This window comes from Prunus mume, linkage group LG2, assembly GCF_029339155.1.
Source record: "Prunus mume cultivar Tortuosa linkage group LG2, ASM2933915v1, whole genome shotgun sequence".
Taxonomy (NCBI): Eukaryota; Viridiplantae; Streptophyta; class Magnoliopsida; order Rosales; family Rosaceae; genus Prunus; species Prunus mume.
In genome coordinates, this window is record NC_142699.1 from 31,285,415 (window position 1) to 31,301,532 (window position 16,118).

Sequence of the window (16,118 nt, forward strand, 5' to 3'; positions counted from 1 at the left end):
GTTTGAGTATGTACTCGTAAATATCAGTATGAACTTGAAAATGACCCTATAGTTGAGGGGGTTTTATGTAGTTTTTTCCTTTTTTTTTTCTTTATGGCTTTCAAATTTTAAATTGATGAATGAAAAACGTACATAAAATGTAAAGTCAAAATAAAAACTAAAAATTGAAAGCAATTCAAAGTGTTTTTTCTTTCAAATTTTTCTTTCATGCATTTTTCTTCACCTTTCCTTTCGCCATAGTTTTTCTTTCATGTTTGTCATTTTCATCATTTATCATGTATTTTTTCACTATCTCCTATAAAAACAAAACCCAAAAAAACCAAAAACGAAAGTGTTATAAACTAAATGATTTATAAACAAATTGGATTAATATCAGATCATATAATCTGAACAATTAATTAAATCCGTTGGATTAAGTTGAATGCAGATTAACAATGGATTGATAACTCTTATATCACATTTATCCTACAATATATTGAACAATCCAAGTACCCTTCGGTATCACCACAGATAATAGAAAAAACAAATTCAAAAAAATTGTCAATTGGCATTTGCTCACTATAAAAAATTATACATGTACAACAACCTAGAATATCAAACCTGTCCTGTTGCTTAAAAAAATAAGTCAAGAATACAAAGTTAAATTACAATGCATTATTTCTTTGAACATCCTTTCTGAACCCCCATGCTTATATCCAAAAATCAAGACTTCCTTTGCTCGTATCTTATGAAGGTTGGTTTGGAAGACGACAGAATAGCTACCATTGCGGTGCTGGAAGTGCCTGATATTCTGAATTTCTAAGGGCTTCTTGAGCTCACCAAAGTCTTCAAGAGAAAGAAAACATACTCATTTTTGATGTCACCATTCTCTTTGCTGAAGCCATTCCCACAATTCTCTCAAGCTAAAAAGCGAAAAAAGAAAAAACCTAGTGAATATAATGTTTTGTTTTTCTTCTGATATTCAAGGGGTCCCAAGCCCAAACAAACAAAGAAAGTAGACAATCTAATTCATATTCACTACATCAGGGAGGGCAAAAAGACAACAGGAGAAAAGTCATAAGAGTGCAATTCAACATCAGTTACATGAACAATACCAACTGGTTTCCTGGCTACAGGCTTGCTTTAATACATATTCTCAATCAGATTTACACTATTTTAATGCTGGATTTTTTTTTTTTAATACAGGTACCCCTCGGGTGCATGGGTAACTGCTCTTAACCACTTGAGATATAAGCTCATTGTGGATAGTTTCTTTATTTAATTGAAGAGAACCATGCTGGTTTCTAGTATAACAGATTGATCATTGAGTTCTTAAACATTTAAATCCCCTACTATGTTCAACTCTACCCTCTAGCTCATCCACATCACAGCAGAATTCAGCACATTTAAAAAGAGAGGGAAAAAAAATACCCGAAGGAGATCAAAATGAGAAAAGAGCACTGTGCATGCCATGTCATGGGACCCATCAATCATATTAACAACCTGTGATAAAATCAAAAGAACATTTGTTTTACAAAAAGACCAAGTATATGACTGTATCTGAAACTGAATGATATAAAATATCAATTAAAGAGAAGGGGCGATTTATATCGTGCTCACCTCAGGGTAAAATTCCTTTCTCTCCGGCAGTGAATAGATTATTAAATTCTGAATTCCACGAATCTACTCACCACAAAAATAAAAAGGATGTGTCAGCAAAGAGGCTATTAAGACTGACTTCAATCTTCCATAAAGTATTTTCCAATTTAAACAACAATAGACAACAATGTAGTGTCTCCAATATAGAAGAGCACACATATACATGACCAGTGGACAAAACACTCTAAAGAACCTACCTTATATCTGTGGTAAAAATGTGATCTCTCAGTGTAAAGCATGATCTTCCGCTTTCCTTCAAAAAACTGAACCCGTGCACGAGAAATATCACTTTGTTCTGCATATCTAAGGAGCAAAGAAACATATATTTCATCAGCACATTTGTGACCACACAAAGAAACTCATCACAATATACATAGGACAGATTCTCACTCATGAAGCAAACAAAAGGATGCACTCTGCGACTTTAAAAAATTCCGAACTCGAACATATTCCAAGTAAGAACTGATAAATATCATAATCCCACCCTGAATGAAAAATTCCAAGGAAGATATCATTCACGGAAAAATTTTAAACACTAATATTGCAATAAGTGCAAATTTTAGGCTTAAAATAATTACCTCAATAGAATCTTTTATTTTTGGGAAAACCTGAAAATAGAAAAACAACAAACATCTCAAAATTCGAGCAAAAATGGAAGAAATAAAGTAAATCAGTGAAGTGCAAAATTTAACTTTTCAAGATGCAGCAGATTCGATGACTAGAGTAGGAGGGAACAGGGTGTATATATGGGCTCCTTTTCTTTTGAAAAATCTTCAAATTGAATTATCAAGGTTTAAATCTTTACCTTTTTATGCTGTTTCACAAAAAGGTAAAACAGTACACAGGTTTAATATTTACCAATGATCTTAAATAAGTCATTTGAATTCAAAAAGTTCCATAACTATTGCAATTCAGATTCAAGAAAATTTCTAATCAGAGTTTTCATATATTATCTAGCCATAAGTTACAAAGATCTACTTTAAGTCAAGCTACGTCAATTCAGAAATCAAATTATATTTATATTTATTGCAATGAATTATAAAGTCTCATGTCATTAAGGAACCCATCATGGAGAGCAGAACAAACCTTCGTAGTAAAATATTCAAAACGAGCATCATCAAAATGCTCTATTGAATCTGCATCAAACCGCTGATAAATCTGGAAGGTTGAGGAGTAACAGTATGCATTAGCTGATGAAGTCCATTCCAAACAGAAAATATCCGAGACAGAAATAATTTATAAACCCATACCTTAGAAATAATTTATAAACCCATACCTTACAATTTAATAAGTAACTGAGTAAAGTGACACTTACCCTAGTATGATAAATATTCAATCACACCAACTAAAAAAGAACACATTCCATATCCATTTTGAGATTCTATTATTACATGGAGTTATGAAACCTTAGAAGGAACCATAATCAGGGACCTAGGATCAAATTCTGCATTTACCAGTTTGAGATTATGGGATGAGAAAGAGTTGTCTCAACCCTGTGTGACATAGCCGCAACAGGTCCCAAGCGAACCCAAAGTATAAATCAATAAATAAAATATCCCTGACTAAATGTTTTCATTTCAAATCCACCTTAAAAACTATATAAAAAAATCCAATTATCAGCAACAAGAAAGATACAAGGAGCAGTACATAAATTGAAATAATACTTGGACAGTACACTCAGCTTCCTAACCATGCGAAGAAGGGGAAATAAAGGATGACAAATACCTGGCGGACTTGAAGTACAACTTTAGGAAGAACTCCTTTATGTTCATGCACCAACTTCACCTATGGTATAACAAAATAAGTATTTTAGACTTGCAAATTTTGCGAATCATAAAATAAGCATTAGCAGTCTGAATGTTTTGAGAAAATCACAAAATGAAGTTTTTCTTTTGCATTTTCTTGGGAAAACAACCATTATTTTTCAATTGATAGACTTGTCATTAATTTCATGTTTTCTACTGATCATTTGATCCATTGTAGGACCACTGGACAGTAGAGCACTGAACAATAGTATTTACAGGCCACTAAAGCTCAGCATATTCTGGACTTAATAGTCTCTGTTTTAAAAATAGATTTGGGTAGATGAATGGACACATGTTATCAGTTTCTCTTAGAAAATCTAGCTTCAGGAGATTCAATTTCCCAATGAATCTTTGCTTCTAATGTATTTTCTCAATGCAAGCATGAATACCATATACACACACGTTACTATTGGTTAGGATTGACATACTTACCGGCTACTAGTCAGTAATAAATTATCATGATATGTAGACACAGACAAGTATGTCAGGTGTTGAAAAAGTACAAGGTGCCATCATGGAAAACCGAAAAATAAAGACCTGTTCCCACAGGTTTGTATGTTTGTAGCATAAAACAGTGGACCATTCACATTAAAGTAGTTTTGGATAAGTACAGATAAGGCCCTCCTGTCCTAAAATGACCAAGTCTGAACAGAGACAAACTGGTGCTGGTTTTCAAACATTCTATCTCAAAGAAATATAACATTTCATGTTTCCTGCATTACCGTTCTTGTAACTAAAAATGATCCACAACATGACAAGTGTCTCAGTTTCATTATTTTAAAGGATTAAAAGATCTGTTCCAAACAAGTTTTGAACCGAAGAGGAAAAAGCAACCACAAAAAAAGTTAATTATCTGAATTCATATATAGTACACTACCAAAAGGAAAGAAATTTTTTACAGAATAATAACAAGAGCAACCAAGCATGCAATGAATTGTGGGAACATTATTGTAATTTGTAGGAGGAGAAGTGCTATAGAAGATATTTTATAGTCAAAAGTAAAGATTTATGCTCTAAATATTTATTTTTAAACACACCTTCCCATGGTAATTATTGCAGTTCTTGTTGAACAAACTGTTTATATCTGCAGTAAGAAAGCATCAAGATTAAAGGAGATTGAGAACTGGAGTGCATATCTTTATCAAGGTAATGAATACCCTTTAACTTTAATGCATATATTATTGACTTTTTAAATTTGAAATATATCAGAAGTATACAAGAACATACAAAAAAAAGAAAATGATTTCACAGTTGTAATTGATAGCTTATCAACTACATTTTTTCCGTATAAGAAAAGAAGAAGGCATCTTACCTGGGGTTGAATAATAACTCAAAAGTATCGTTTGCCTATAGAAGGATGCATATCCATCCAGGTACCTGATCATGAAAAGCAATGTCTCAATCTTCATGACATGTGATATAATAACTAGTTTTGAAATCAAATTTGGAATTCAGAAAACAACATTTTTGTCTGTCATTGCGCTTCTCAAGATATTCATAACTATATAGGCTGTATAGGAAGCATTTCGTAACTAGTAGTGTGAGGGAGGACACTATAAGTAGGAAAACTGACCATGCAACCACATACCACAAAACAATGTTCACATCAGTTGGAAAAAGATTGACAAGAAAACATACCACTGTCTTATACGCATGACATCAGTTCCGTGCTGCTTAGAGGGTATGTGGTTCAATTGTTCAACAACTGACTTTAAAAAGTTCCAGTTCTGGAAATTTTTATAAGAAAAGAGACGATATAAAATTTTGCAAGTAATATATATTTCAAGTAGATAATTGATTACACTCTTTACCTGCATTGTTATAACATCTGCATGATCAACAATTAGAACCTGCCACATCAAATAAATATATCTCCATTAGTGGAACAGAACCACGGAAGCAGAAAAATAAAAATAAAAACTCATGAGAACCATACAGACATACTACCAAACACTGACAGGTTAGTACGTTACTAAGAGATTTACCTCTATGGAAGAAAGATAGTCGACATCCTTTTCCTTATTTACTTTAGCCTCATCAATTTTCTGGAAAAATAAGTCCACTCAATAATAATATAAAGAAAGTGGTAGCCAATCACATTATAATCAGATCTGAGGTGTAGAAAGTGCAAAAAAAAGAAAAAAGAAAAAAAAAGAAAAAGAAAAAAAAAAGTCAATCAATTACCTTCAACAAACCAACTGAAGAGGCAACTATCATATCTGAGGTATAGAAATCACTGTACAACTTTATGCTCCTCCTACAAAACAAAGAATGAAAAATGAGTTGAAAATCTAATTTCCTATAAAACGTTTTGACTTATTTAACACATAAGACATAATGGGATTACTATCCATGGCCACAAGCCCTGCATACTCTTGAAAGAGTTTTACATACTCTCGAGTTATCAATATTATATCATACTCATATAGTATCTTTTGTGTGTATTCTATGATACTGAGGCTCTCAATAAATCTTCTAAAGCCACCTCTAGCACCCAAAATTAACTGTTTGATTGCTCACATTATTTGACTTCGTTAAATCTCAAAATTTACATCGTCTACCAAAGATATACTATCTACTAAATGGCCAAAAGATACTAGTAATTCTAACCTCACATGTCAACTACTTTCTTAATGCATTCCACATTGCATCGAAGATTATACAACACCCTTAATAAAGCAACAATAAGAGCAATGCTTTCCTGAATGGTTTTTACTATAAAATTTGCAGATAAGTCATCATCGTTATAAGTTAAGTAATTTACTTTGTGAACTTGATGCCAACCATGAAGTCATCCTTGCTATTTCCACCAAAAAGTACTTGAAAGTCACCAGGTTTCGTAGACTTATGAGGTTTTACACTTCCGTAGTCAAGGTCACCTGGGGGAATTTCTTTTTCGTCCTCATTATCATGATCGTCTTCAGTTCCGAACTCTCTACAAAATCGATCCATGTGCTCCACATTAACCTGAGAAAGTGGACATAAGGTATTAAAAAGAGGATAAACATAGGTACCTTACGGAATCAAATCCCAGACTATGTGGGAGCAACCAACAGGCCTGACCACTTGACTAAACCCTCGTTATTTAATTCATAGGTAAATAAGATCATTTTTGGTTAAGGGATTGGTTTACAAAGTTTGCTAACATGAATTCTTGGCAATTGAGCTTTCAAGCAGCAGAATGTAGCTATGTAGCTTCCATTAAGAACAATCTCAACAATTATATCAACATCTGAATAATTTACTACTATGCCCTTGAAAATCGCATCCAATATCAGAATTCAGGGGGGACATGGAAAGGGGCCATTATCAGACCTTTCTGCAATAAAAACTTTTCCGTTTTCATTTGAACCAACATAAGTGGAGAAATCTCATACAGGCAGAGTGAGTATTGGAGGATTAGTATTTAATAAAGATTATGAAAATATTCCAAAAAAGGAGTACAGCCTAGACTCCTGGTAGAAAGGTAGTGGAATTTCCTCATAATTTTCTACTCATTGCATGCTTGTGGGGTTTACTCTTAAATCAAAGGTATCAGAGATGCCGGAAAATAAATTAATAATATGGAAAGAATATGAAAGCCTTTTATATAGAAAAGTTGAATAAGGTGCAGAAAAGAAAAGAAATACACAGGAAACCGGGAAAAAATAGTCCATCCAAAAGCGGCACAACACTCATAAAATCATATCATAGGATTAAATCTGACCTTCCTCACATTATTACCCCCCAGAGAAATCCTCACATATTCCCTTATACAAACTTTGTGGGGGTTAACCAGTGCATAATTTATAGAAGCAAAAATGAAAAATGAAAAGGTACCTTGTGAGCTGAAGGAGTAAGCTGTATTAGCCTCTTAACAACACGAAGTGCAATGCTCGCAATTGGCAATATGATCAAAACCTGGTGAAGAAATAAAACAAATCCTCTTCGCTAAGCATGCAAATTACAATATCTGGATTTGAAGATATATGTTCTTTTCTCTATACCAGAGATATGCATCAAGTCTCAAGAGATAACTTTATATGCAGCTTGATGATGATAAGATTTATAACTATAGATGCACTAAGTCCATTAGAATCAATTGCAACTACAAGAAAAGCCAGGAGTGGATATCCGGAGATGCACTAAGTCCATTAGAATCAATTGCAACTACAAGAAAAGCCAGGAGTGGATAGCCTCCGGAAACAAGTTTGATTAAATTTAAAACAGAAATTGCACACGTCTACAAACAAGTGGGAAAGATACACTACAGGGCAAGTACAGAAAACAGGATATACTATACCATATGATGATGTTATAAAAATGGACTTCTTGGGTAACTAGGATGAATATGAGTCAATGTGAATAAATGTCTATAACAGGCAATCTAAGGAACTATAATTCACCCAAGTAGTTCAACTCTAACAGTAAAAAATCTCAAGAACTCAGATAACTAAAAGCTAAAATCCTTTATAAAGTCATGCTCTTTGATATAAGAATAAAATCATGACTTACAACAACCTCTTCAATGAAGGGATATCTGGAGACAATGCCACATAGGAATTGGAAAAAATACCCGACTTTTGACTTTCCTCCACTATGTGGACTAATAATACCAACCATTTAAGTATTTGGAAAATTGCACCCACCAAAGGTAATCCATCGTCCGAGCCTTCACAGAATTTTCCTAGGAAAAAATAAAAGGAAAAACAAACAACAAGAGCAACAGAATGCACTTTTTTCTGTCAACTCTATGGTATAGAAATTGGGTAACCTACAAGAGTTGTATTATTCCACAAAACCAAGTTTCAAACTTATTGTACTATAATTATGTAATTCCCATTATGAATCGACACATGCCCTAATATATGTACTGCTACCATATCCACATATGTGATAATAGTGAAACTTCTAGTACATCCAAGTTTAAAGATTAAACAAAATATAAAAATAAAAAATCCAAGTCCAATATATTATAACAAGAACATGACGCTTATATACCTTAGGACGAGTAAATCCATGATCAAGGAAACTATCATCAGCAAGAATTTCATTATTATCAATTTCTTGACGCTTGGACACTTTTGCATCATTCTTCATTACAAGATCTCTAGTTCTGAAGACATGATTCAGCTGCATTATATCACTTCAATTAATCATTATAAGAGCAATATATATAATCTTAACACAAAAATATTGGTATCTTTCAAGGAATAGGGACAAGCACGTACACAATGCATAATATATGCATCCATGGCACTCGAGTCTTCGTCAGAGCCTCTATGATAAAAGGGTTTTTTGTTGCAATGCAATATATCCCGATAGCTGTTGACTGCGGAATGTAGATACCAACGTAACCAGAAAATAGATGTAAAATTAGTCAATCCATACTATAATTGCAAAGCCCAAAAATTTCATGACTACAAGAATTTAGGAAAAATATAAATTATAAAATAAAAATAAAAAAATAAAAAAAAGCAGAAAAATAAAGCCTGTGTGTCAGGATTAACCAAACGCCTCTAAGATAATACAAAAAGTGACAGTCTACTGCATTAAACAATCAAACACAAATTAAATTTCAACACAGCTCAACGAGCCATGTCCCAAGCACCAGGAACTGACAATGTCCTGATTCATAAAACTATTGGTACAATGCTGCCCTTACATACAGCTGAAGCAAGCAACACTAAGAACCATGTGACTACTTGGATATTTCTTGGTATTTTACATGAATGATTAATACAAAATAGTAAAATACAAGGTATAATAGTACCCTAATTCATGACACTTCCTCTTTTGATAAGAAACCCAACTTCCATTGATAAAATGAAAGATTATACCAGACAACGTATTCACCGGAATCAAGCCAAAACAAAACAATTACTGAACAACTTAACAATTACTTCGACACTCGGTAGTCTACGTCTATAATTCAGATAGAATACTAACCATAATTTAATTCTTTTACAAAGACCTTTTTTTTCAGGTACCGTGATTTTTCCAATGTAAGGAAAAGTCCAGATTGACTTAAATTCCGAACTAGTCATCAGATACAGTATAAAATGGCACTCCTGTCAGAAATAATAGTTGCACATAATTAGCTAAGATTATCAAACGCCCTACTCAGTAATATCATCAATGCAGGCCCTCACAAGGATTTTCCATTCAACTTTGAACTCTAAGTGCTCTCTCCTACACATCTACCTCAAAAACCTACGGCTGGTATGTCGTCTACTTTACCATCACCATTTTATTACTTGGGACTAGATTCTCCCTCTTTGTAAAAGGAACCGCCTACCCACTAAGCTTGAGACATACGGTTATTTACAGCCTCATGTTCACACTCAATACAGTTTTATTTAACTAAAATATATTTAAAGGACAACCCGCTAAGGTATTTAAGTTGAAAAATTAATTTTCAATTAATGATAACTTTAGCATTCTGTACTTGCTCATCTTTTACAATTGTGGGGAGTTCTTGTGTTCTCCATCCAAAAGTTCAAAATGTGCATAGCTAGCTTCTTCTGTAGCCTATCGTATAGAAAGCTGAAGTATTATCCTTCTTCACTCATTAATATAGAATTATATGCTGTGGGTTTATAAGAGTTGGATTGAAATTTAAAATGAAGATAAATCCAAGTTCAGTTCAGGGTAAAGAAAAGTAAACATGAGAACAGCTTTCATGCATGAGTAACCCACTACCATTGCTGTACATGTTTATAAGGAATGCTCCAATGAACTCATAATCGGAAAGCCACTTGCCCAGTGTAAATGACTATGGCTAATTCCTACCTTCCAAATGCCAAAACATAGTAACGGATGCATGGCTGAAACACAGCGGTGTTACCATTATATCCATAATTTTTTTGTCTCTGAAGCAAGGACATGTATCCAGTTTTAGACCAACCCAGCAGGAAATCAAATTATATTGACTTGGAAATTAAAAATTATGCATCAGAATCAACCCAGAGGTGTCCTGGCAGATGAAGCATGGCATATGAAAGAAATCTTATTTATTTGATCAACGAAACGACAAACACTGGATAAACTACAAACCTGTGCTAAATATCATATATATGTGTGTGTGTGTGTGTGTGTGTGTGTGTGTGTGTATGACATTTTCTATGGTGAAGAAGATAAATAAAGGCTCTCATCAATTTGATTATGGATGCTAAAGCCCCACTAATGAGGAATAGGAATCAATCATAAACTGCAGTTTCAACTCAAAAGACAAGTCTAAACAATATAAAGGTAAGAACAGTCTATTTCGATTTACCCGTACTTGAGATTAATTTATTGTTTAAAGCTCCATAAGAAAAGGTCAGAGAAAAATCACATCAAGTTTAGCACATATTTAGCATAGTTGCATAATCATATCAGGAAGTGCTTTCAGAACAAAGTTGGTAGACTCAACCACATAAGATCCAAAATGGAATTATTATCAGATTAACTTTTTCTGAGAGTTGAGAACTGAGGGGAAACATGTTCCATTGAACTCAATGATATAACTCAAGAAATGACACTGAGAAGACATCAATTCAAGTAGAATTGGGTACACTTACAGAGGGAGAAGAATAATCTTTGTCTAGATGAATGAAAATTATTGCCTCCAGATGTGTTATATACATCCAACCAGTGCTTGTACAACTTTGGCTTCAGACCATAACCAGAATTGGGGTTGTCATCCTGAAAAATATTACTCAAAGTGAAAAAGGAATATATGAATATAATTATATGAAAACTGCAGAATAAGAAGCATTTTCAATTAAACTAGCTCATTATAATGTATGCATACTATACTTAGTATGCCAAGGTAAGACATGGACCATGTACCTAAAAGAAAAAATCAATAAGAGCCTCCACTAGGTTGGGAGGAGTATGAGGATGGGAAAGGATACCTCCAGTTTGTAGCCCTTAGGCTGCACGGCCCATACCAGGATTTACATTATGGGAAAAAAAAAAAAAAAGCAAAAGAGATCCTTTCAAGAGCTTTTTTACAACGTACAGACAAACATATATAGCACAGTTCAAAAAAAGGAGACATACTTTTATGAAACACTCTCCTGTTCCAGCCCACTTGCCCTTTGACATCCCAACAGCAGGCACTTCCCACTCATATTTCCATTTCTTTTTTGACAGATTTTCAACCTCTGCTTTTGTTAACTTGTGCCCAAAGTGTACATCAAAGGAACTGCATGATAAAAAAATTAAAAAAAAATATATATATAGTGTATATATGTAATACAATCTGAGGTTGAAAGATAAAAAAACAGATTACCAAATTGGAAATACCTACGAAGTTCTGCCATAAAAATTCATAATCAGATAGCACCAGAAAACAAATATTCATAGACATAGAAGCATTAATGGAAGAAATTCTGAAGATATGGAAGAAGAGAAAATTTATTTGTGGGACAGACTAAGATTCCTTGCTTCCTTGTGTGTGACATTGTCTAAGAACTTTAAGGATGTAGCTTTCAGTGTGATTCAACTTGATTGGTCCCGTACTTAGTTTGGCGCTTTTTTTTTTCTTTTTTTATTTTTTTTTTTTTTCATTTTCTTGTTGCCCTAATGTGGCTTTTCTTGTTCTGTTTATGTGCGTGTGCATGTATATAATATACATATGCACATGTGTGTGTGTGTGTGTGTGCGCATGCACAAAAAGCATTATACTTAGTTTTCTGCATCAAGAACTAAAACCCCCCTTAATACTAGTGGTAGACTAGTGGTATAATCTTGATAACAACAAAATCTGCCCTCCAGGCATCGACTCTAGACTTCTAGTCAGGGTCAATATGTTATCCAATCCAAGCAGCAGGCTATGTAACATTATTTGCTGCAGCACATTCGCAACCACCTCTATTGTCTTCCCACGGTTAACGAAAAAGGAAAATTTATGAATGTCATCCCATTTCAAATATCATATTTACTCGGTCTAAAGAAATTCCCATATTTACTGTAAGAGATCCATTTTTCATACACTCCCAAACACAAAAGTCCCTTGGTCAAATCAAAAACTATTTTGGCTAGCTAAGAAACTTGCTCTTTCCGAGGAAAGGGCAAATGAATTAGAATCTTTAACCATTTTATGTTCACTGAAATACGCTTCAACTAGGCTTCATTTATACCATCTATCCAATTAACAAAATCTAATGTGACAATAAATAACCATGATAAATTGTTATTTATTCTCTGTTTTCCTAAGAAAGTACGAAATATATTGATAAAAATAAATCTTACAAATGGAATCATAGATAAACATAAATCAACCCTACTTCCAATTAAATAGTGTGAAACTACAGCATTCTTTTTGCCCATTCAATCCCATCTAAGGTCATATTCTCACTTAGGTCACACGTTATCATACCTCAAACTTTCTTGTTCGCTCATTCAACCAAACTGTCCATCATCCTATATTCCGTTGGGTCATCCAACTTACACTCTTGTCTCACTTAGCACTCATATTTGGACATGAATATAGGTACTTTACAGCCACATGACACTCAAGATTGTTGGACCCGCAATTAAACTTTAAGCTAGTGGTGATTTACGTCAAGCTTAACACAACACACTGAAAATTTCAACGCATGATAAAAACATAAAATCTAAATAAACACGACATTTCATGTAAATGCACCTCAAGCACATTGATTCTTCAACAGCAGATGGACAACTGATTCCCAGGTAATGTACACCCGAGTCATAGCTCTCCTGGTCATCCAAGTCAGAGGTCTCCAGATCATCCTCAGTTTCAGCATCTTCACTCTGTTCCTCAATACCAGCTATTTCAGGGTCTTTGGGTTTTCCTTTCGTAGGAAATTCATCATCAACTCCTATGTACAAACATTACAAGGATTAAATAATATGCAGTGTAGATCAAGCTAAAAATAAGGACAAGACAAAAGGTCAAGCTGACTTGCGCTTATACATGTTGTTTATTAAGTTAACCTGACAATAAAAGAGCATAAACACAATGGTGGATAGTTAACCACGTTTACAAGAGCAAGGCGTTCTCCGGCATCAAAACCCAAAAGAATTCATCAAGTGTAGTACAATTGTGGAAATTATTTTGTCATTCAATTGCTCTTCTATTGTGCAAAGGATGTCAGCTCGTGTATATAACAGAACACCAATACTAAAGTACTTCTTTTCTTCCCTCAAACCTAGAATTCCAATTACTACTTACTACATTCCTTTAGTCTCCATGCAGTAGTGTGATCTTTATGAGGAAACAATGCTCACCAAACCCTTGCTCCCCATGGCTCAGTCCCTAAAACTAATTAACCGAATCCATAGTGACGGAATCGGGATTAAAAAAAATAATCCATCTCTACAACACCATAACTCAATTACATAACGGGGAACACCAATACACCGCATAAGAAAAAAAAACAATGTACCGTAAAGAAGATAGACCTCATCTTAATTCATATTGCATAGGAGATGGAAAGGTAACTAAGCATTCATGCAGACTACAATAGTGTCTTCCTTCCATAAAAATATTGATATATGACTATATGAACCTTAATTAGGGGCTTTCGGTTGCTTACATAAAAAGAAAAGGAAAATGAACGAAAAAAGATATGGGGTTCTGGAGACCAAATCATTACGAAAGGAAAATGCACTAGTAAACATCATTTAAAGGGATTTAATATAAATGGGCTGAGACTGCAAACATATTTACCAATGTTTGTATGAAAATCATAAATGCTCTACCTTCTTCACTATCATCCTCTTCATCTGAGTCAATAGAAGATTCAGTCCCATCATCTTCATCCTTTTCTGTGTCACTTAAACCTTCTTCTTGTCTTTTTCTACACAGGAAATAAGCAGATGGTAACATGTTACTTGTAAATTTCTTGAATAAATCAACCTGTTTTAAATAAATGACATTCAGAAAAGAGCATACATATAAATTATACTGCCCAATAATAACTCCAGAAAGTTACATTACTATCAATTAAACGTAAATGTAGCTCAGCTATGAATCCAACTTGGTTGAGCTTTATATTTTTCTCAAGCACAAAGTGTTGACATACCTCATCAAACAAGCATAAAAAAGAACAAAAAAATGAATTCCTTAATGAGTTACAGAGGACAGCAGGGCCATTTTTTTCCTCTTTTTCTTTTGCGAAGTAAAGAAGTCGACAACATATGGAGTAGCTGATTCCTAGAGTACACCCTCAAAAGGAGTACTTGACTCCTAGAGGCGCCTAGGAACATTATAAACCATAATTCAGATCCTAAGCTTAGATCTGGCTGAATAGAGCATGACACAGCTAATAAGTGAATACAAGAGCCAAAACATACTTGAACAACCAAAAGTCACCACCTTATGTACACTTCATAATGGGGCCACAAAATTTCTTTTAATTACATACAATAAGTACACACTTACAGACTGAAAATGAATTCAGGAATTTGAGACGAGTGTTACCTTTGTTTATATGCAGCAGCAACAGATTTACTAGATGACCCTAGCGTCATTAACAATTTATCATACATGGATGGCTCTTTATAAACCATTTCGTCTTCAGACACACCGTTAGATTCTTCCTTTGGTAGTTCCCCTGTATTAGAAAAAGTACCCTGATCTTGAATATTCCAATAATTAGGCAACAACATCAACTAAATATCGAAACTCCCTTATGATAGTAATTGGATGCAAACCCTCAATAGTACAACAGGAATCAAACTAACTTGAAGGAAAACAGTGATTATCTCAAGTACTAATTTTAAGGAACAAATTCAGCCCACAAAACAGCTAAAAGGGAAAGAAAAAAGAAAAGACAATTTATTATTAGATTAAAAGTTAAAACTAACACACATTCGGAATCTCCCAAATCACTATAAAGTTCAAATATGTAACATGGCTGAGGAAGTAGAGTTATTATTAAATTAAAAGTTAAAACTAACGCACATTCGGAATTTCCCAAAACACTATAAAGTTAACATGCCTGAGGAAGTAGAGGAGGGGCTATGTGCAACATTTTCTTCCTCAAGACGACGAGTTTTCCTGCCTGTGTTGAACTTGTTGGGTATTTTGCGTTTCCCAAATCCTGTTAAAGAAAGAAAAAAATAAAAAATTGTCTCACCAGTAATTATTGCTTTAAAGAAGAAACGAAAAATATAAACACAAAGCTAAAAGGAAGAATAATACTGAAAGATTGAAGTTTCTAAGATAAGAGAAACATAAAAGATTGAATTATAGTGAATCAACAGGTACTTGGGTCATTGGAAGCCAAACAAAAAACTTACTTGGGTTCTGAGCTGATTGCTTTCCCATATTAAGAACAAAACAGAAACTTCTCTCCAACAAAATCAGTCCAATTTAAACAAACAACCCAATTCTATTGCAGAGTTGCAATGCTTGTGGCTCGGTTTTGGGTAGGTGCGGATGCTTCGGCGGAGATGATGAAAAGCGACCGTTTGGGAAGAAGATGAAAAGCGACGGGAGGAGGATTGGAGTTCAAACCCGGAGTTGCTTGAGTTTAATGCGTTGCATAAGAGAGGGGAGGAGGAGTTGTACGGAAGGTTTATGGGGGTTTAAGGTTTTTTTTTTTCTGTTTTTCTTTTTCTTGCTGTATTTCTGGCGGGTTTAAGGATTGGGCAACAGGGTTAAGATTCTAGGGTTTAAGAGCATCTCCGCTCACAAAACTAAGTCTAGGGCAAGAGCTGTCACTATTCACGTAAATA

General features: G+C 34.0%; 1 protein-coding gene across 1 annotated transcript; it reads right to left on the minus strand.

The window, feature by feature from the left end:
• Positions 1–527: 527 nt before the first annotated feature.
• Positions 528–16,030, minus strand: NOF1 (U3 small nucleolar RNA-associated protein). The gene is made up of 25 exons (XM_089045854.1): positions 15,681–16,030; positions 15,380–15,481; positions 14,860–14,992; positions 14,139–14,236; positions 13,060–13,255; positions 11,469–11,613; positions 10,985–11,108; positions 8,654–8,754; positions 8,424–8,555; positions 7,263–7,343; positions 6,208–6,410; positions 5,628–5,700; positions 5,429–5,488; positions 5,255–5,293; positions 5,082–5,170; positions 4,756–4,820; positions 4,481–4,527; positions 3,364–3,423; positions 2,725–2,796; positions 2,217–2,246; positions 2,029–2,123; positions 1,836–1,941; positions 1,600–1,662; positions 1,411–1,482; positions 528–902 (listed from the first exon to the last, which is right to left on the minus strand). The coding sequence occupies exons 1-25, from the start codon at positions 15,706–15,708 to the stop codon at positions 828–830; spliced, it is 2,289 nt and encodes a 762-aa protein (XP_088901980.1). The 5' UTR covers positions 15,709–16,030; the 3' UTR covers positions 528–827.
• Between the last annotated feature and the right edge of the window lie 88 nt (positions 16,031–16,118).